Consider the following 22611-nt stretch of genomic DNA (forward strand, 5'->3'; position numbering starts at 1 on the left):
ATTTCCTGCTCAAAACCCTTCAGTGACTCTGCATGACCCACAGGATAAAATCTGAATCACTAGACCCTCCAGCCTTCCCCTCCCTCTCTGAGTGAGCCTCTTGCTTCCCTTTCTCACAACACTGAGCACTGCACTGTGAAATTTTAGTGAGAACACTAATGAGAACACAAACCACTAGTCAATTATGAAACTTCATCTTCATTAGACCATCCAGCCCAAGCCTGGCACAGAGGAAAAACATTAGAAATAGTTGCTAATGATGATTCAAATGCCTGCTAGCCAGAGGACACAGTAATGAGTAGCTTGCTGTGACCAGAATCTGAAAACCGGCTTTCAAGTCTTGCCTCAAAGGTTGCACAAAAGTGAGAAACTTGACCATGCTGCCTCTCAGCAACCCGTACCTTCCCAGAGCAACCTGGTATGAAACGGCCTTGGACCTTTCCATACAGTAAATTCTCACTCTTCACATTTTAAAAAATTTTTGTGAAATGTTACATTTTGAAACTGTTAATACCTACTCCATTGTTCCCAACCCTATCTCAATATATGATCCAGAGAAGGCAGGCACCTTGGGTCCCAGGCAAGAACTGGTCTATAAAATAACCCAGCGCATATGCCATCAAAATTCAAACTCTTCAAAATTACAAAACCAGTGACTTAACTGGAAAGATGTGATTGTTTAAAAAAGTAATTAAGCAACACACTATTGGGCCAAAGAATGCCAATAGGTTGTAAAGGACAGTGAGGGGTATTATTTCCTCTGCCATGTTCCAAACTACATTTCATGTAAACATATTGCTTTTATTTTATTTATTTATTTTTTAGTTTTTATTTATTTATTTGACAGAGATCACAAGTAGGCAGAGAGGCAGGCAGAGAGAGAGAGGGGGAAGCAGGCTCCCTGCCGAGCAGAGAGCCCGATGCGAGGAGGCTCGATCCCAGGACCCTGAGATCATGACCTGAGCCGAAGGCAGAGGCTTAACCCACTGAGCCACCCAGGCGCCCCCAACATATTGCTTTTGTAAACAAAAACTTCAAACCTTGTATTAAAAAACAGTTCAATGTTTACATTTTTTTAAAAATTGTGGTAAAATACACATAAATTTTACCATCTTAACCATTTTTTTAAAAAGATGTCATTTATTTATTTAACAGAGAGAGACTCAATGAGAGAGGGAACACAAACAGGAGGAGCAGGAGAGGGAGAAGCAGGCTTCTCACTGAGCAGGGAGCCCAGTATGGGGCTCAATCCCAGGACCCTGGGATCATGACCTGAGCTGAAGGCAGATGCTTAATGACTGAACCACCCAGGTGCCCCCCATCTTAACCGTTTTTCTAAAGATTTTATTTACTTGAGAGGAAGAGAATGAGGAGACTCCCTGCTGAGCAGAGAGCCCATGCGCTCTTGATCCCAGGACCCCAAGACCACAACCTGAGCCAAAGGCAGATGCTTAACCAACTGAGCCACCCAGGCGCCCCCCACATCTTAATGATTTTTAAATGTAGAGTTCAGTAGTGTTAAGAACTTTCACATTTGTGCGCAAGTAATTTCCAGAAGTTTTTCATCTTGCAAAATTCAAACTCTATACCCATTAAACAACTCCCCATGTCCCCCTTTCTCTAGCCTGCAACAACCAACATTTTGCTCTAAGTTTAAACATCTCATGTAAATGAAATCCCACAGTATGTCTTTTTGTGATGTCTATTTCACTTAGCATGTCTTTGAGGCTCATCCATGTTGTATCATGCGTCAGATATTCCCTCCTTTTAAGGCTGAGTGATATTTCATTATATGTATACACATTTTGTTTACCCACTCACCCACTGATAGATATTTGGGTTTCTTCTGCCTTTTAGCAACTGTGAATGCTGCTATGGACACAGATACACCCAGAAATGGAATTGCTGGATCCTATTGTCATTCTAGGTTTAATGTTTTGAGGAACTGCTATATTGTTTTCCAAGGCAGCTATACCATTTTACATTCCCAACAACAACGTGTAAGTGTTCTAATTTCTCTACATCCTTGCCAATGCTTATTGTCTTTATAGATAATATATAAAAAACAGCCATTCTGACAGTTGTGGGATAATTATCTCATGCTTCTGATCTGCCCTTCCTTAATTATTAGTGATGCTGAGCATCTTTTCATATGCTTGTTGGCCTACGGAATTTATTTTAAACAAAATAAAAGCTACTTCACATTGAAAAAATAAACTCACTTTTTAAAACTTCTTGTGCGTTCCTGGGAAAGTCCCTCTCCTCTATCAAGTGGAGAAGCTGGCAAGCTATGCTTACAAACCTTCAGCCAGCCGCACAGCAAGCCTTCCTTCTAGGATGGCGGCAACACTGGAAGCCCAGAAACAGTAGGTGGTGACAGATCAGACCCGTTATTGCAGGAAAATGACAAGCTCGCCCCCTAGTGACAAATTAGGAAGATAATTTTTAAAAAGCCAATGTTTAGAAAAGAAAAAGCACAACCACCATGCAGAACATAATCTCTACCTTACTCAGACTCTGGAGAGAAACTAGTAACACAAACTACTAATCCATCAAAATAGTTTATTCACAAGGACAGTTAAAAAGGTAAAGTTCCATAGGTTAAAATGTGTCACAAAATCCTTGCTTACAAATCCCGAGCTGAAGTTGCCTTGGGAATAGAACACAGGCATGGTGAGCAATGCCAGAGGAGTGGACTGGGGATGCTAACCGTCAACTGCGAAATCCTCCACCAACAGAAGCTTGTATTTCATCATCTTTGGCAACGCTGACACATAACAACCTTTATTTTATGTTGCATGTCCCTCCTATTATCTATGAATTTACTGAAGATCTGACTCTAAAGGCAAAGAAGAAACCCACACCAATGATTACATAAGTCAGAGGGTGGCAGTCATAACTATTTGACTTGTTCTTAGTTCTTTAAGCCCTCTATTATGTAAATCAAGATACTGAATTTCAAGCCCTCCAGAATAAAATAATAATAATAACAACATCTGATTCCTTCAGGCACTGTGGCTGCTGATTTTCCCAACTTCCTGCTATTTGTCTGCCCTCCCCACCCCCCACGATCTCTATGGCTCTCTAGTTTGCTGTTTTCACTGAGCTCTAAGACTTTGAGAACGAAAATTGCCTATGTGTGTGCCTTCACAGAACACAACAGAAAAAAAGAACACTGACTGAAATAAACACTTTAGGCTACAACCCAATAGGTGACACTCTAGGGAAATGGGTCTGTGTAACCAGAGCTACAGACAGTAAGTCCCAAGTCTTCCTGCTCCAGCAGGCTGACCTTAAGGGCTATGTAAGACATAGGAGGTGCCAGCCTCAAGCTGTTTGTTGCTTAGGAATATGGACTACACTACCCAAATGTCAAAGGCTGGACATTTTTCTGCTGTTCTTTGTGCAGCTGCCGGGCCCGATTTTTTAGTAACTCAGCCTTCGCCTCGTCTTTATCTACACCATCCCCTAACCTGTACATGCGGCTGGCATTGGCACAGGCCCAGATGTGGCCCAAGTCACAGGCTTTCATTGAATATTTACATGCCAGGCCCATGTCCTTGGGAAAGCCAGGGGCACCCTGCAGGAACATGGCACTGAGATTGAAGCAGCTGGAGGCATAGCTGCCTTCACAGGCCCTTGTGTAGTAGTCTCTAGCCTTCTCCAGGTCAGGCTGACCATCCTCGTTGACCTGTCCATCATGTGCCAGGAGACCAACGTTGTGACATGCCTCCACAGACTTCTTTCCAGGCCTTTCACACGCCATCAGAAAGCAGCTGGAGGCAGCTTTCAGGTCCTGGGTCAGTCCACCTGGGAGAAGGGAGAGGGAAGAAAAAAATAAACCCAAGTCAGGGCAGAACCTGATTGTCTCAGGCCAAAGTTAAGAGAATAATTCCGAGGGGCACCTGGGTGACTCAGTGGGTTAAAGCCCCTGCCTTCAGCTCAGGTCATGATCCAAGGATAGAGCTCCACATAGGCTCTCTGCTCAACAGGGAGCCGGCTTCCTCCTCTCTCTCTGCCTCTCTTTCTGCCTGGCTCTCTGCCTACTTTCGATCTCTGTCAAATAAATAAATAAATAAATCTTTAAAAAAAAAAAAATTCCTGAATAAAGTTCACATATTTTGAACTAAGGCAGCACAAAAGGAAGGTGGCCTAGTATGATGCACAAACCTTCCAGCTTTTTTAGCCTTGGAATCTTTTGTTCAAGTGGTATCTTATGAGAGGAGCTGAAAAGTGGGGATTATAATAATAGTTACCTCATGGGGGTTACAGCAAGAACACAGGATCTTATCAGCACTTTGTTCAATGTTCATTAATTTCAATATATAATGAATACATAATATTTGCTGACTACTGTGCTAGGATCTGGACAATAAACACTGTCCCTAGCCTTGTGGATCTTACAGTCTAATGAAACAGATATTTAAGAACCACACAACTAAATGTAGGATTTTAAGTGTGACAAACATACGGAAGAAAAGCACAGGATATTATGAGAATGTAGCAGGACTCTGGCCTAGTCTTAGGCGAAAGGTCAAAAAAGCCTCCCCAAAGAATTGACCTTTGAGCTGTAATATAATTGAAAAAAGGAAAAAAATACGGGGTGAGGGTCGGTCCATGCAGCAGGAATAGGATACAAAGAGAAAAGGAGCTCGTATGGCTAGAACCCAGGAATCACTAGGGAAAACAGGCTGCAGACAGGAAGGGTCAGATCACGCAGGATCCTGTACTTATCCTAGGAGCAATGGGAAACTGCCAACAAGTGATTTTATTTTTTTATTTTATTATTATTTTTTTAAAGATTTTATTTATTTATCAGAGAGAGAGAGGAAGAGCGAGTGAGCACAGGCAGACAGAATGGCATGCAGAGGCAGAGGGAGGAGCAGGCTCCCTGCTGAGCAAGGAGCCCGATGTGGGACTCGATCCCAGGATGCCGGGATCATGACCTGAGCCGAAGGCAGCTGCTTAACCAACTGAGCCACCCAGGCGTCTCACCAAGTGATTTTAAACAAAAGTGGTGACAGAGCTTCATTTTCTCTTTAGTTGTTTTTCCATGGAAAACGTCAAATCCCCATGTACTACTGATGTGAAGTGTTGGGGCTCAGGAGCAAATGGTCAAGAATTCTTGGAGCATCTTCAGAGCAAAAAGGTGGTTTTATTAAAGCACAGGGACAGGACCTATAGGCAGAAAGAGCTGCACTGGTGCTGTGAGGAACGACCGATTATCCTTCTAAGTTGGGAAGGGGTTAGGAATAGTGTAAGTTTCTAAGGAATCTGGAAGCAAGGTTTCCACGACCTTGAGGGGCTAGCTGTTTTAGAAAAAGGTCATTTACTATCTAGGTAAAACATTAGTCCTGAGACCCTTCAGATGTGTACCAGTGGGGCACATGCTTGGAGGATAATTGCCGACATACGTCTTGGGGTGGGAGGTAGTAGAGATAAAGGAAGTTTGCAGAGGGATTTTTACAAGATCTTGGAGGTCGGGCTAATGTCAAGCTAAGGCTGCCTTTTGCCCTTAGCAAAGTATTAACATTGAGGCAGTTGAGTTCCTGGAGGAAGGTCACTCTGCTTGTCTTAAGTACTTGTAAATGGGCTATAAGTTACAAGGAAGTTTAATTTTTTCCTTTTGCCTTTGTTCTCCATATCACTATCACCCATTCTCAAAAAAATACAAACATCCTATCTTTAAACATTTTTTTAAGGAAATCACTCCAAATCCACCTCCTAGAAATAACTATCATTATCATTAAGAGAACACCATTCCAGTTATCTTTGTTGTATGTGTTCAGATTACATGCTGCTGACTGAATGGACAGCTAATAGAAGTACTTTGAAAAATAGGATTGCATAAGTTATTTATAAATAAAAAATTTAACTTTGGTTTTACTTGAATTTATTAGAAGAAAACCAAACTGAGTGACACTGAAGTAACTACTTGACTTCAAATGAATTTTTCTCACCAGAGAAATTTCCTAAAGGGACCCCTGGAGTTATAAAAGGACTCTAAAATATTAGAAGGTTACAGTCATTGTTTTTGTGAAGTACTACCTCACAACTATAGAAGATGAGGACACTGGTGGTCTCATATTTCCTCCCATCTTTCCTCCCCCACCTAATACTTTTTGTCATTGCTATTACTTCAACTTAGGAAGGCAGCACACCTAAGCTCCAGTCTCAATCCATTCCTTGTTGGCTGTGTGACCTTAGACAAGTTGTTTTCCTCATCTGTAAGGATGAGTATAAGGATAACAGTATCTACATTTCATACTTAGAAGCTTAAACGTGTTTTTACAAAGAACCCAGCACATAGTAAGTGCTCAGGAAACATTATGGCATTTTTGTTTTGTTTTTTAAAGATTTTATTTATTTATTCGACAGAGAGAGACACAGCAAGAGGGGGAACACAAGCTGGGGGAGTGGGAGCAGGGAGCCCAGTGCAGGGCTTGATTCCAGGATCCTGGGATCATGACCTGAGCTGAACACAGACACTTAACAGACTAAGTCACTCAGGTGTCATTGTGTTTTTATGCCCCAAAAGTCTACATTATTTACATTCTATGTGGTAACACTAATTAGCCCAATAGTCATTCTAAATGGATTCTGTTAATCACTGGTCTTTTCATTAGAGCATCTCCATTCCTGAGTTACTTCTTTCTCTCTTTTTTTTTTAAAGATTTTATTTATTTGACAGAAAGAGAGTGAGCGAGCAAGCCAGAGAGAGAGAGAGAAAGAGAGAGAAAGAGCGCACAAACACAAGCAAGGGGAAGCAGGAGAGCGAGAAACAGCAGGGAGCCCAATGCCTGGCTGGATCCCAGGAGACTTGAGCCAAAGGCAGATGCTTAAAATACTGAGTGACTCAGGTGCCCCCTGAATCACTTCTTTTGATTAACCTCTTTATTGGTTATCAAATAGTTTTCCAGAAAAGCTCAGAGATTGTATATCCTGAGTTCTTTCAATTTTGAGAGTGTATCTGTGTGCTATCTTCATATATAATAGATATAGTTAGGTCTTGTGTTTTTTTTTTTTTTAAGATTTATTTGTCAGAGAGGAGAGAGAAAGAGAGAGAGAGAGAGCACGAGCACAAGCAGGCAGAGGCTGAAAGAGAAGCAGGATCCCTGCTGAGCAAGGAGACAGATGTGGGACTCAATCCCAGGACCCTGGGATCATGAACTGAGCCGAAGGCAGAGGCTTTAACCCATGAGCCACCCAGGCGCTCCTAGGTCTTGCTTTTAAAGCCTGACAATCTACACCTTTTACTGGAGTGTTTACTTATACTTAATGCAATTACTGATATAGCTGGATTTAAGCCTACAATCTTACTTCTTTCCCATTCGTCCCAAATGCTTTTTGCTTTTTCTCCTTTCTTGCATTCTTTTGAATTGTGTGTGTGTTTTAAGATTTTTTTTTTTAAGATTTTATTTATTTATTTGACAGAGAGATCACAAGTAGGCAGAGAGGCAGGCAGAGAGGGGGAAGCAAGCTCCACGTTGAGCAGAAAGCCCAACGCAGGGCTCAATCCAGGACCCTGAGATCATGACCCGAGCTAAAGGCAGAAGCTTAACCCATTGAGCCACCCAGGCATTCCTTTATTTTCTTTCTTTTTCTTTTTTTTTTTTTTAAGATTTTTATTTATTGGGCGCCTGGGTGGCTTAGTGGGTTAAGCCTCTGCCTTCAGCTCAGGTCGTGATCTCAGTGTCCTGGGATCAAGTCCCGCATCGGGCTCTCTGCTTGGCAGGGAGCCTGCTTCCTCCTCCTTTCTCTCTCTGCCTGCCTCTCTATCTACTTGTGATCTCTCTCTGTCAAATAAATAAACGAAATATTTTTTTTTTTTTAAAGATTTTGTTTATTTATTTATTTGACAGACAGAGATCACAAGTAGGCAGAGAGGCAGAAGCAGGCTCCCTGTTGAGCAGAGAGCCCGACGCGGGGCTGGATCCCAGGACCCTGAGATCATGACTTGAGCCGAGGGCAGAAGCTTAACCCACTGAGCCACCCAGGTGCCCCTAATTTCTTGTCTTAAGTAATCTCTCCACATGACATGGGGCTCAAACCCACATCCCAAAGATCAGGAGTTGCACACTCCACCAACTGAGCCAGCCAGGTGTCCCAAACTGTGTATTTCTAAAAGTCCATGTCATTCTCATCATTGGCTTTTTAGTTATACTTCCTTTTTCAGTGAGTTAGCTAGTGAATATGTAACATTAACTTACCACAATCTACCACGAATTAATACTGTATCACTTCACAAATAACATAAGTACCTTACAATATACTTTCATTCACTTGAACATTTCCATCCCTCGTATTAATTGCTGTCATGTTTTACTACTATATACACTTTATTTTACTTCTATATATAAGTATCACAAACACTGCTATTATTTTTGCTCTCAACAGTCTTTTGGAGACACTAAGAAATGAAGAAAAAATCTTACATTTACACATATATTCTAGAGTAGTTTATTCTTTTGCATGGATCCAGTTTCCATCTGTTTCCATTTTCCTTTGACCCAAACAACTTTACCATTTCTTGTAGTGTAGCTCTGCTAATGACTCATTCCTGGAGCTTTTGTCTATCTGAAAATGAATTTATTTTGTCTTTGTTTTTAAAGATGTTTTTGCTAAAGTAGAATTCAAACCTGACAGCTTTTTCTTTCAGCCCTTAAAAGATGTTCTTTTGTCTTCTGGCTTACACTGCTTCTGAAGAAAGGGTAAGGGTTGCTCCCACCACTGTTCCCATCAGTGTCTTCCTCAGATTGCTTTTCAGATCTTCTCTTTATCTCTGGTTTTCACCAAATTGATTATGATGTGTCTAGGTGTAATTTTCTTTTCTTTTCTTTTTTAAAGATTTTATTTATTTATTTGACAAATAAGAGATCACAAGTAGGCAGAGAGGCAGGCAGAGAGAGAGAGGAAGGGAAGCAGGCCCCCACTGAGCAGAGAGCCCGATGTGGGGCTGGATCCCAGGTCCCTGGGATCATGACCTGAGCCGAAGGCAGCAGCTTTAACCCACTAAGCTACCCAGGAGCCCCTCTAGGTGTAATTTTCACTGATTATCCTGCTTGAGTTCACTGAGCTTCATGGATCTGTAGACTTATAATTTTCACTAAATTTAAAATTTTTTCTGCTGTTATTTCTTCAAATATTCTGCCTCTCCCAATCTCTTCTCTTTCTGGGGCTCTGACACACATACGTTAGAATGATAAATACTGAACCCCATGGGTTGAGACTCTGTTCTTTCTTTTCCTCAGCACTTTATTTTAGATAATATCTACATTCCTATCTTCAAGTTCATCAATCTTTCACATTTACTTTCTGAAATGTCTATTTTGCAGTTCAGCCTGCCCAATAAACTTCAATTTCAAATATTATGTTTCTCAATTACAGGATTTTTTTTTTTTTTAAAGAGTGTATTTACTTGACAGAGAGAGCAGGTGTGCATACACACAAGCAGGGAGAATGGCAGAGGGAGAGAGAGAGAAGCAGACTCCCCACTGAATAGGGATCCTGACATGGGGCTCAATCCCTGGGATCATGACCTGAGCCAAAGGTAGACGCTTAACTGACTGAGCCACCCAGGCGCCCCTTAACAGGTTGTTGTTGTTGTTGTTTTAAAGATTTTATTTATTTATTTGACAGAGATCACAAGTAGGCAGAGAGGCAGGCAGAGAGAGAGGAGGTAGCAGGCTCCCTGCTGAGCAGAGAGCACGATGTGGGGCTCGATCCCAGGACCCTGGGATCATGACTTGAGCCGAAGGCAGAGGCTTAACCCACTGAGCCACCAAGGCACCCCCCCTTAACAGGTTTTTAAAAAAATATTTATTTACTTACTTATTTGAGAGAGATGGAGTGAGTAGGCACACATGTGTACATGTGCATAGGGTGAGGAGCAGAGAGGGACAAACTCCATACTGAGTGTGAAGCCTGACACAGGGCTCAATCCTATAACCCCAAGATCACAACCTGAACCAAAACCAAGAGCTAGTGCGACTGACTAAGTCACCCAGGTGCCCCTCATCATACCTGTTTTAAAATATTAACTGTTAATTCCAATATCTCTGTCACATCTAGGTCTATGGGCTGCTTTTCTTTCTCTTTAGCAATTTCTTACTTCTTGAAAACACTGTAGATGATACCTTGTTCAGTCTGGATTTTGTTGTATTCCTTTGAAGATGGTTGAATTTTGTTCTGGCAGACAGCTAACTCACTGGTGAATCAAGCCAAAACGTCTTTGGGACTTTTTTTTTCTTCTTCTTCTTCTTTTCTTTTTTTAGGGGGGAGAGAGAGAGAGATAGCAAGAGAGAGCACAAGCGGGAAGGAGAGGGAGAAGCAGGCTCCCTGCTCATCAAGGAGCCCGATGTGGGGCTCGATCCCAGGACCCTAAGATCATGACCTGAGCGGAAGGCAGTCGCTTAACCAACTGGGCCACCCAGGCACTCCTGAGACTTGTTTTTAAGTTTTGTTAGAGCAGATCTAGAATAATCATACTACCAAGGCATGGTCATTTTGGAGTCTTAGTTGAATGTGATGTTCGATGACTCTCTACTCTGGCTGGCTGAAATTCAAACCACTCCCATCACTGTGAAACATATGGAATCTCCTCTCAGTTCACAGCTCCCCAGAAGCTTTCCACTATAAGGTCTCTCAATCTTCCTCTATGCATGTGCAACTTAACATTAGGCCAAAGACAAGAGGACCCTTCTATGCATTTCTGGAGCACCTTTGTGTAGCTCCTTTCTTTCTTTCTTTTTAAGACTTTATTTATTTGAGAGAGAGAAAGACAAAGAACATGAGCTGGGTTGGGGGAGGGCAGATGGAGAGGAAGAGGCAGGCTCCCTGATATTCAGGGGTTTAATCCTAGGACCCTGGGATCATGACCTGAACGAAGGCAGATACTTAACCAACTAGCTACCCAGGCACCCCCTAAATTTCTCAGTTTCACCTAGTTTTCTTCGCAGCCTAAAAAATCTCTGAAATGGTGTTCAGAACAACCACAGTATCTTCCACAGTTAAGAGGTTTATCAATGGTAGTATGCCACAATGAACAAGGTTCACAACCTACTCAACTGGTCCACCAGTTATATGGTTGGTCACAGCCAGTACAGTTTCCTTTTGTCTTTTTTTTTTTTTTTTTTTTAAGATTTTATTTATTTTATTGGGTCGGGGGGAGAGGGAGAAAATCCCAAGCGAATTCCAGGCTAAGTGCAGAGCCCCACGTAGGGCTCGATCTCATGACCTGAAACGAAATCAAGAGTCAGATGCTCAATCAACTGAGCCACCCAGGCGCCCCTTCCTTTTGTGTCTTAAAGTCTTCCTTAGAATGCCAATGAGAAATGGGACTAATCCTTGATTCACAACTTCCTGTGCCTGGTCCTGGTAGCCAGATGTCATGTTTTACATTTTTCTACATTGCTTCCTTCTGAGTTTTAGTTTTGGGGCTCATTACAGGCTGGGAAAGATGGCAAGTGCTCCCACATCTATTACAACTTGAGTCTGTTCATCTGTCCCAGTGACAATACTTCTTATGGTTCTTAGCACAGCAGTCACAATTAGCAATTCAGGAGAAGTTTAAGTTGAGGCACAACTTCTCTTTTCATAACCTTTCAGTCTGTTCATTTGTACCATCAATATTGTAAGAAATGAACCAGCAAGTATATGCTAAGGACAAGAGACCCCTCTATGCTAAGACTTCCAGATCACTGCAGTGCAGGAGATGAACTAAAGTGGGAAGAATTTGCTCAATAGTACCTACAGGAGTGTAGGATCTTTTTGCAACAAAAATTTGAAAGTGTCCAGATAATATTTAAGTAACCACACGACAGAAATGACATATCAGGAACTGCAAGAAGGACCAACAGAGGATCAAATGCGCACCATCAAGTCTCAGAAAAACTGAACTATTTCGTGTAATGTTTCCTAGAGCTCATACAGCTTATTCACTGATGTGAGCATGGGAAGATGTCAATGGAGAAATGAATGCTGGGATAGCACCCCTCTCTACCACAGCCTTGTCTGTTCTGATATTCCAGAAGCAGTGTTAGTGAGGGTGCAAGCAGATTCAACTGAATGGGACTACGAGCATTTCTGCCCAAAAAGGACACAAATTTTGGAATCAAAACCAGCCCAGATTATACTGTCTATGTGGGCTGCTCTTCCACAGAAAGCAGTTTCTTAGCAGCTTGAGTGGCCTGGAGGTGGCTTTCCAAATTGTTGCTATTTATGCCTTTGACCATGTTATCAACAGATCAAATTACACTGTTGTTGTGGTTCTCCTGCAGTGCAGAAGTAGCATTATCAAGAAATGAGCTTACATTTCTCCTTTTCAGCATCTAGTCTTCCTTCTTAGCTTTCCTTTATACCATCTTTCCCCTTGTTCTTGAATCTGTTAAGGTGGGCAGCAGGTGAATTGCACTGTCTTTGGCAGACCTGGTTTGACACAAAGGGAAAAAGGCCAGCTCAGGCTTCCACAGAAAGTATAGGCTGGGTCAGCTGCCCTCAAACACATCCACCATAGCTCAGCCCAAAGAAGTGTCCAAGGTTTATGTTCTTTTATTTAATTTATTTTTTTAATTTAAAGATTTTATTTATTTATTTGACAGAGACAGAGATCACAAGTAGGCAGAGAAGCAGGTAGAGAGAGAGGGGGAAGCAGGCTCCCTGTTGAACGGAGAGCCTGATGCGGGGCTTGATCCCAGCACCCTGGGATCACAACCTGAGCCGAAGACAAAGGCTTAACCTACTGAATCACCCAGGTGTCCCCATGGTTTATATTCTTAAAAGTTCATTTTAGTTGCCTTATGGAAAGATGTTTAGGGACTTGCATTAATCTCCTAACTGTAATCCCAGCAGGAGAAGACAGTGGCTTGGATAAGAATGAAAGGAGAGGGAGAAAGCCAGAACAGATTTAAGACATATTTTGGAGATAAACTGGCCATGAGCTACTATGCAGAGAGAGACACCACTTGTCAAAGGTATCTCTTGGAAGATAACAGGGGCATAATAAATTGGGGGGAGAAGAAAAACAATTAAGAATTCCATATTTGGGGACGCCTGGGTGGCTCAGTTGGTTAAGCGGCTGCCTTTGGCTCAGGTCATGATCCCGGCATCCTGGGATCGAGTCCCGCATCGGGCTCCTTGCTCGTCAGGGAACCTGCTTCTCCCTCTGCTTCTGCCTGCTTCTTGGCCTACTTGTGATCTCTCTCTCTCTCTCTCTGACAAATAAGTAAATAATCTTTAAAAAAAAAAAAAAAAAAAAGAATTCCATATTTGGTTTGATAAGTTTGGGATGCCTAAGAGAACTCCAAGTAGGAATGTCTACATTAGCTACATGTAGTCTGAAGCATACAAGAATGGTCTAGAGTGAAGACTATCTGCATTATCATCAATTTATCTGAGCCTTCATCTCTTCCTGTAAAGTAATTTTACTTTTTAGAAGAGCAAATTGAGAACTTTTTTTTTTCTTTGAGAGAGAGAAAGAGAGCGCGTGTGTGCACAGCCAGGAGCAGCGCAGAGGGGGAGAGAGAGAGAATCCCAAGCAGTTAGTCGTTCATCTGGCCCATTGACAAAAGTTCCTATGGCTCTTAGCCACAGGGGCTTGATCCCACACAGGGCTTGATCCCACAACCCTAAGCTCATGACCTGAGCTGAAACCAAGAGTCAGATACACAACCAACTGAGCCACCAGATGCCCCCAAATCAAGGACTCTTAAACAGAAGGGAAACAAAAATCATCTACTGTTACCACTACCTAGAGACCATCACTACTTCATTTTTGGTGAATTTCCTCTTAGTGCTATGCAGTTTGGTCTTGCTTTTTTGTTTTAAGTAATCTCTACACTCAACATGGGTTGAGGGTTTTGTTTTAAGTAATCTCTACACTCAACATGACCCCAAGATCGAGCATCCCATGCTCTACTAACTGAGTCAGGCAGGTGCCCCAATTTGGTCTTGTTTTCACATGCTGTAGTCATGAGCCTTCTTCACTCCCCATTAGAAACACTTCTTAGTATCTGTTTTAGTAGCTGCGTAATATTTCCTCAGAGAGGTGTGTGCCAGAGTTAACTTCTACTTCTTTGCATAGGACATTTAGACTGCTTCACAAAATAGTTCAAAGTTTAGTTCACATCTGAAAACACCTGGCCAAAGCATTCCTGGGATTATATATACTCTAAGTACATAATCCAAAGTAAGTTCTGCACCAACCAATACAGTCAGACCTGTTCACACCAATAGGATGTTTTGTAATTTTTTTTTAAAGATTTTATTTATTTTTTTTTTTTGAGAGAGAGAAGAGAGCACAACCACAGGGGAGGGGCAGAGAGAAGTTGTTGAAGCAAACTCTTCAACAAGCACAGAGCCCAACCCCGAGATCATGACTTTAGCCAAAGTGAGATGCTTAACCAACTAAGCCACTCAAGTGCCCCAAGAATATTTTATAATTTAAGAAAACAGTCACATCTGTTCTCATTTGATGTTCAGAAAAATCCTATGAAGAAAGTATGAGTGGACCATATTACTCTAATTTTGTCAACAAAGAATTTGTGGCTCAGGGAAGGAAAATGTCTTGCTTGATGTTGCACTATCTAAAAGTGGGTTCTTTGTGGGGCACCTGGGTGGCTCAGTGGTTAAGCCTCTGCCTTCGGCTCAGGTCATGATCCCAGGGTCCTGGAATGGAGCCCTGCATCCGGGCTCTCTGTTCAGCAGGGAGCCTACTTCCCCCCCAACCCCGCCTGCCTCTCTGACTACTTGTGACCTCTGTAAAATAAATAAATAAAATCTTTAATAAATAAATAAATAGATAAAAGTGGGTTCTTTGGCCTCCTGCTCTTTCCCTTGCCCCAACCAATCCTTGGTAAAAGAATTTGTCTAATAAGAAAAACAATTTCAGAGCCACTTTTGTTTTCCCTATTTCAATAAGGAATTCAAGTTCTTGTGAAAACTATAATAAAATATGGTATAAACAATACTTCAAAAAAAGTGGGAGGGAGGCCTGGCTGGTTCAGGCAGCAGAGCACACGACTTGATCTCAGGGTCATGAGTTTCAGCCCCAAACTGGGAGTGGAGATTACTTTAAAAAAAAAAAGTATTAAAACAAAAAGAACCCAAAACTTTACCAAGGCACAAATCCAGAGACTAAGTAACTAGGAACATTTTTGGTTTTGCATGCTGTATCATATAGGTGAGTTCACACCACATACAAATTTGTATTTGGCTTTCTTAACTGGAGAGAGAGAGAGAGAGAGAGAGAGATACATATGTACATATATATGCACATATGTATGTATACACATACATATGTATGTATATACATATGTGCATATATATGTACATATGTATCTCTCGTGTGTGTGTGTGTGTGTGTGTGTATATAAAATTTCATAAGCTTTTTACCACATCAACAAAATCCTCTAGAAACATTACTTTTTCATGGGCTAAATAGCATTCCATACAATGGAGATAACATTCAACTAAGCTGCCACTGTTGGCACTAGGTTTTTTTAAATCATTAATATAATGCACTAATGTGGGGCGCCTGGGTGGCTCAGTGGGTTAAAGCCTCTGCTTTCGGCTCAGGAGGTCATGATCCCAGGGGCTCTCTGCTCAGCGGGGAGCCTGCTTCCTCCTCTCTCTGAATGCCTCTCTGCCTACTTGTGATCTCTGTCTGTCAAATAAATAAATAAAATCTTAAAAAAAAAATGCAGTAAAGTATTAATTGTAAATTGTAAGTTAATAAAAATAAAATTTTGTCGATAAATAATACTGGGATGGGCGCCTGGGTGGCTCAGTGGGTTAAGCCGCTGCCTTCGGCTCAGGTCATGATCTCAGGGTCCTGGGATCGAGTCCCGCATCAGGCTCTCTGCTCAGCAGGGAGCCTGCTTCCTCCTCTCTCTCTCTGCCTGCCTCTCTGCCTACTTGTGATCTCTCTCTGTCAAATAAATAAATAAAATCTTTAAAAAAATTTAAAAAAAAAAAAAATAATACTGGGATATTTTTTCACATTAATTTGTTTTTAAAGATTTTTATTTTTTAAAAGATTTATTTATTTGAGAGAGAGAGAGTGAGCGCACATGAGGGTTGTGGGGGCAGAAGGAGGGGAGGAGCAGATGCCCTGCTGAGCAGGGAGCCCAACAGAGAGGGTGATCCCAGGACCCTGGGATCCTGACCTGAGCCAAAGGCAGACACTTAACTGACTGAGCCTCCCAGGTACCCCTTTGTGGTGTTTTTAAAATATGCCCATGAAAAATAATAAGAAGATAAAAAGTAAAATAAAATATGCCCATAAATTCTTTGATAGTCTTTCCTTCAAGAAGTAGGATGTTAGTTCTCTATTTACGTGGGCTGGACTTACTGACTCACTTCTAATGAACAGAATGTGATAGAAATGAAAAACATAGGACTTATAAGGGTAGGTCATAAAGGACGCCATGGATTCCATCATGCTCTCTTTTGGATAACTCACTATGGAAGAAACCAGATGTCATGCCATAATGACACACAAGCAGCCCATAGAGCGATCCCCGTCATGAGGAACTGAGGTCTCCTGATAACAGCTGGAAAGGCCTTTCCTAACAAGCCAACAATCTTAGAATTGGAAACTCCAGCTCTAGCCAAGCCTTCCAATGACTACAGCCCTTGTTCCCTGGTTAACGTCTTAACTGCAACCTCGGGACGCCTGGGTGGCTCAGTTGGTTAAGCAGCTGCCTTCGGCTCAGGTCATGATCCCAGCATCCTGGGATCGAGTCCCACATCGGGCTCCTTGCTCGGCAGGGAGCCTGCTTCTCTCTCTACCTCTGCCTGCCATTCTGTCTGCCTGTGCTTGCTCTCCACCCCCCCCCCCCCGATAAATAAATAAAATCTTAAAAAAAAAAAAAATTGACTGCAACCTCATCAGAGACCCTGAGGCATACAGCTAAGCCAATCCCAAATTTCTGACCTGAGCAACTATGTGAAATAGTAAGTTTGTTGGAATAACTTATTTATTTTTTTAAAAATTTTATTTATTATTTATTTGATAGAGAGAGACACAGCGAGAGAGGGAACACAAGCAGGGGGAGTGGGAGAGGGAGAAGCAGAGCAGGAAGCTGAGCAGGAAGCCTGATACGGGGCTCAACCCCAGGACCCTGGGATCATGACCTGAGCCAAAGGCATATGCCCAACCACTGAACCACCCAGGCACCCCAGAATAATTTCTTATTTAGTGATAGATTAAACAGTATTTACTATTCCAGTGATAACTATAATTAGGGCATGCGGCGAAAAGATAAGATGGCAGAGAATTAATTATTGGTCCCTTGCTCTGTGCCAGGCACATGCTGATGCCTTTACCTGTATCATCTTATTTAATCCTCACATCAACCCTATGAAGCAAGTACTATTTTTCTCCATTTTACAGGTGATAGAATTGAGGTAGAGTTGAAGTGACTGGCCCAAGGTCCCACTACTTGCTAAAAGCATTCCCCAATATCTGCCTAACTTGAAAGGAGGCTATGTTCTTCCCACATCCCTCTGCTGAACTCTCACCAAATCTTCCTACAATGTGCTTCCCCAAGGCCTGTGAGGACCCCTCTGTGAAGAGGACCCCGCATGAGGCTCAGGATGTGAGATCAGGATTACTATCAGTAACAGTCACCAAAGAAAGCAGGTGCCTCACCTTTCCCAGTCACATAATAGGCCCCCAGTTTGTAGCAGCTATCGCTGTGTTGGTTCTCTTCACAGTTGAACTTCAACACCTTGGCAGCCTCCTCAAAATTCTTCTGGATCCCTTCCAAATAGTCCACCAGCCGATAGCATCCTGTGAGGAAAACACAAGAGCTGTTCTTCATGTTTGGGGCTGCTGCACAGCAGTGGGGAAGGCTGAGGTGCGGCAGCCAAAACGTCTTTTATTTAGGACCAGCTTCTGTCCTCCTGAAGTGTGGCAAGGTGACCTCACCACAAAGATTGCAGGTGGCAGGCGCCTGGGTGGCTCAGTGGTTTAAAGCCTCTGCCTTTGGCTCCGGTCATGATCCCAGGGTCTTGGGATTGAGCCCCACATCAGGCTCTCTGCCTGCCTTTCTGCCTACTTATGATCTCTGTCTGTCAAATAAACAAATAAAATCTTAAAAAAAAAAAAAAAAAGACTGGAGGTGGTGTTCAGCCATGTCTACAAATGGCATCATCTGCCCTTAGCTGGGGACTGAGCAATGTACAGGCTGGAGAGACCATGGCCAGTGCCCTGGCTCCACCACTCACCAGCCATTCTGCTCCCTGTCACCCAGAGGCAAAGACTCACTGACTTCCATGATTGAAACTTTGCCACCTTTGGAACTTCCCAGGAAGTTCAACAATAAAACACTGGAAACCAAAAGGGTCCATGGGTTGTCTCTGTAGTAGCAAGAAAGGGGTGCTTCCAGGACTATACACCTCAGCTAGGCTGGGAATGAGAAGCCCAAAGACAGAGTAGAAATAGTAGCTATTGAAGGAGTTGGAAATGGATGCTCTCTTTGGCAGTCTCTGGTCCCAGTGAGCCTCTTCTTAACATCTCTACCCTCTGTCTTTGGCCCTCTTTCTTCATCCCAAATGACACTCATCTTATTAATTTTCTTTCTTTTTTTTTTTTTTAAGATTTTTATTTATTTATTTATTTATTTGACAGTGAGACAGATACAGTGAGAACAGGAACATGAGCAGGGAGAGTGGGAGAGGGAAAGCAGACTTGCCGCCGAGCAGGGAGCCAGATGTGGGGCTTGATCCCAAGATGCTGGGATCATGACCTGAGCCGAAGGTAGACACTTAACAACCGAGCCATCCAGGCGCCCCTCAGTCATCTTCATTCAACAAATATTTGTGCACTGTGTCCAACCATGTACCAAACACTGTTCTAGATGCTGGGAATATAGTCACTTGCCCTCTTAAAAATTACATTCTAGAGGAGAGGAAAAAAATAAGTAAATAGGTGAGCAAGATGCATTTATTTTTTTAAAATGCATTTAAACAGTAGTAAATGTTTTATGATTGAAATAAAACAGGATAAGACAGTTTGTTGTGCACGCTGGGGGAATAGTTACCACAAACCGGGCAGTCAGGGAGGGCCTAGTAAGGACTGTGATATCCAAGCTGAAATGTGAATAACAAGAAAGAACTAGCTATTTAGAGACAATGAAATGGAAGAGAGCAGAAGATCCCAGGTATAAGAAACAATAGACTAAAAGACCCTAGAGAGGGAATAAGTTAGTACAAATAAGGTATAATGTAGGTGGATCGAGGAGGAAAAGGGTAGGAAATGAGAAGAAAATGGCAGGGACCAGATCACAGGGCATTGTGGAACACAGGAAGGACTTAGGATTTTATTCCAGGTCCGTGGCAAACCACTGAAGGGTTAAGAAGGGCAGTGATATGATTCAATTTACATTTTAATTTTATTTATTTTTTAAGACTTTATTTATTTATTTGATAGAAAGCGAGTGAGAGGGAGAAAACACAAGCAGGGGGGAGTGGCAGAGGAAGAGGGAGAGGGAGAAGCAGCAGGGAGGCAGACTGAGAGCTTGATCCAATTCCAGGACCCTGGGATCATGATCTCAACAGAAGGCAAACACTTAACCAATTAAGCCATTCAAGCAGCCCCAATCTTCATTTTTAAAAGGTTACTCCAGTGTATATGTTTGTACATGCCCGGATGAACATGGAAGAACAAAATGCATGAGGGAGTACACTCCAGCACTGATAACAAACGTGTTATTTTGTTATTTAAAAATCTAAAAAGATTGAGTTATGGATATTGGGGAGGTTATGTGCTACAGTGAGTGCTGTGAAGTGTGTAAGCCTGACGATTCACAGATCTGTATCCCTGGGGCAAATAATACATTATATGTTAATTTAAAAAATTACTAAAAAAAAATCTAAGAAGATAGCATTTAATAGAACAAAATGAAAACTTAACTACCAGTTTGAGGGTTGAAAACAGATTTTAAGGGAGTCAGCATGCAAACAGGAGCCAGGTTAGGCGGCTATTTCAGTAATCCTGGTGAGAGATCATGATGACTTCAAATGACAGTAGCTATAGTAACAATAGCCTCCTCTCAGGCTCTCCTGAAGTACCTCAGTCCTTTCACGCCCACCCTCCCCCACTCCACCTCTCAGTATACTCTTCAGCGTCCACAACCATGAACTCTCTCCTCAAAAACATGTATGGCTTTCCACTTACTACAGAATAAGTATGCTTTACCCTGGCACTCAAGGCCTGACACACTGTGGCCCAAACTCCCTCTTCCATCTAACTACAGCCTCACTTCAATCTTCCAAAAGACAGCATTCTCTTCTCCCACATTGTCCTCCATTTAATGAACACTTGCCTGCTCCTCCTGACCTCCCCCTAGAAGTCTTCCCCAACTATCCTGCTCCTCAGTGACTCCAACTTTTCTTAGGATGCAGGCATGCCCTCAAAGAACCACCTTGGGTTCTTGTTAAGCCATTAAACAGCACAGCAACTCTGGTTAGTTGGTTAGCTGCTAGAAATAGTTATATCACATTATGGAAACCTGACTGCAAGCTATAAGAAGGTTGGGTGAGTGTCTTTTTTTTTTTTTTTCTTTGTAAAGAAGGAAGAAGAAAACCACCCAAAGGTACTGGCTGCTTTGGACACCATCATCATCTGACACACTCAAGTCAACTCAACACGAGGGACACATTCATGCCTCGGGCCTTTTCACTAGCTGTTACCTCTACCTACCATAGATCTCCCTGAGCTTCCTCAAGGCTTTGTTCAAATGCCACTTTCTCAATGACTCCGTCTGACCACTTAACTCAAAATTGCCCTCAACTCCCTATACCTGTTAATCCTTTTTGCCATTACACTTTCCAACACACGATTTCATTTATTTCTTTACGTTTATTATCCAACTCCCCCCACTAGAATGTAAGCTCCAGAAGAACAGGGAATTTTATGTCTTCACTGATGTACTCCCACCCCCCCCCCCCCAACACCCAAGCACACCTCCTCGTATCCCGCCCCCCCACCCCGCTTCCAGGCTCGGTCCCGCCAAGGATTCCCCCCGCTGTGAGGACAGCAAGTCCTCGAGGAACCCAACCCTTTCCTCCCTAACATACACAAGGTCTTCAGTGTCCCTCCGCGTCCCCACGAGTCCCGGCCGGAGACCCCTTCCAGACCTCCTTCAGCGGTCGCTCGTGACCCGTGCGGCCCGCACCCCTCCCCCATGCGTCCCACGTGTTCCCAGGCTGCGCTGGCAGCGCTCACCGTCCGGGTCCTTCTCGCGGTAGCACTGGTAGTTGCACTCCACCTCCATGTTCTCCAGGAAGGACTTCACCTGTTCCTCGTCCTGGAAATCCACCACACCCGCCATGGCCCCTGCTCTCCCAGCCAAGGTTAGCCCGCGGCTCAGCGCGCCCGCCCCGCGGTCACGTGAGCAGCGGAGGGGCGGGGCCCGGGAGGGGCGTGCCGCGGAGGGCTGCGTGCTCACCGGGTATTCCGGAAGGGGGAGCACCGCGAACCTAAATCCTGAAGCTGTCGAAGCCGGTAAAAACCTTGCTATGCTCATTCCTTTCCTAAAACCGGTGACAGCCTTTCTGCCGCGTTTTTGTGCTCCAGTTTTGTGCCCTTCATGATTTTCTGCCTGCAGTTATTTATTTCTTCATTCATTCGTTTGTTCGGTGGTCTCCAAGTGCCTATTGTGTGCCTCACCAAGTGCTTAGTTCCAGTAATACAACGGACAACTATGGTCCCTGCCTTTAAAGAGTTTGCAGTTTAGTAGGAAGACATTTGTTTTTTCATTCAGCAAGCATTCTGAGCATCTACTATGTCAAGTATAGCTTCACAGACCAATATTCTTAAGTCTGTTGTAGTGAAATGAGAAGTCTGGTTCATCTGTAGGTTCCTCCCAGACATACTCCCCCAACTCCTCGCCCCCCCCCCCCACCCCACCTGAATGACTTAAGAAATGAACGGCTGTGGGAGGTGATGGCTGGAACACAGGAGCTACAGAGGTTTTAGTAATAATTCTGTTATAATAGCGAATGCACAAACAGTGTTGAACTTTGTTCCGGATTCTATTCTAAGATTTTTATACAAAGTCTCATTTAATTCTCACTATGACCCTCATTGTGATGCTGTGGGGTATGTATTATTATTCCCATTCTGCAGATGAGGAAACTGGGCTACAGAGAAGTAACTTGTCCAAGGTCACACAGGAAGTGAGAGAGTAGTATGATAAATACTTTTATAAATAAAAGAATGCATGTGATACAAGGGGAACGTGTGAAGGAAATGGAGGGAAGAAGCTTGGCCTGGTTTTTGCTTTGTGTTCTTTCACAGAATCATCAGTTACATAAAGCCTAGACTGAAAACTCTCCAAAGACAGTCAGATTCTGTTCATCTTTGATTCCTAGCCAGCCCTATTCTAGAGTCCTCAGTAGGACTCAGCCCATGGTTTCCCATCACCTATAGCAATGCTTCCCCAATAATTCTGCCACTAACCTATCCTTAAAGGCATTGGAGAGTGGAGCACTTCCAACCCTTCCTTATTGGGGAGCAGCTTACTGCAACTGGAAAGTCCTTGAAGTCCCAATTTTACTTTTAAAATTCATGTGATTTCACATTCAATTCCATAGTAATATATCTTT

At 42.9% G+C, this 22611-nt stretch overlaps 1 protein-coding gene across 1 annotated transcript; it reads right to left on the reverse strand.

Moving 5' to 3' along the window:
- Positions 1-2545: 2545 nt before the first annotated feature.
- LOC132001763 (cytochrome c oxidase assembly factor 7) lies at positions 2546-21393 on the reverse strand. Its single transcript, XM_059376615.1, has 3 exons — positions 21230-21393; positions 17651-17791; positions 2546-3810 (listed from the first exon to the last, which is right to left on the reverse strand). The coding sequence occupies exons 1-3, from the start codon at positions 21333-21335 to the stop codon at positions 3362-3364; spliced, it is 696 nt and encodes a 231-aa protein (XP_059232598.1). The 5' UTR covers positions 21336-21393; the 3' UTR covers positions 2546-3361.
- Positions 21394-22611: the final 1218 nt, after the last annotated feature.

Source organism: Mustela nigripes, chromosome 14 (assembly GCF_022355385.1).
Source record: "Mustela nigripes isolate SB6536 chromosome 14, MUSNIG.SB6536, whole genome shotgun sequence".
NCBI lineage: Eukaryota > Metazoa > Chordata > Mammalia > Carnivora > Mustelidae > Mustela > Mustela nigripes.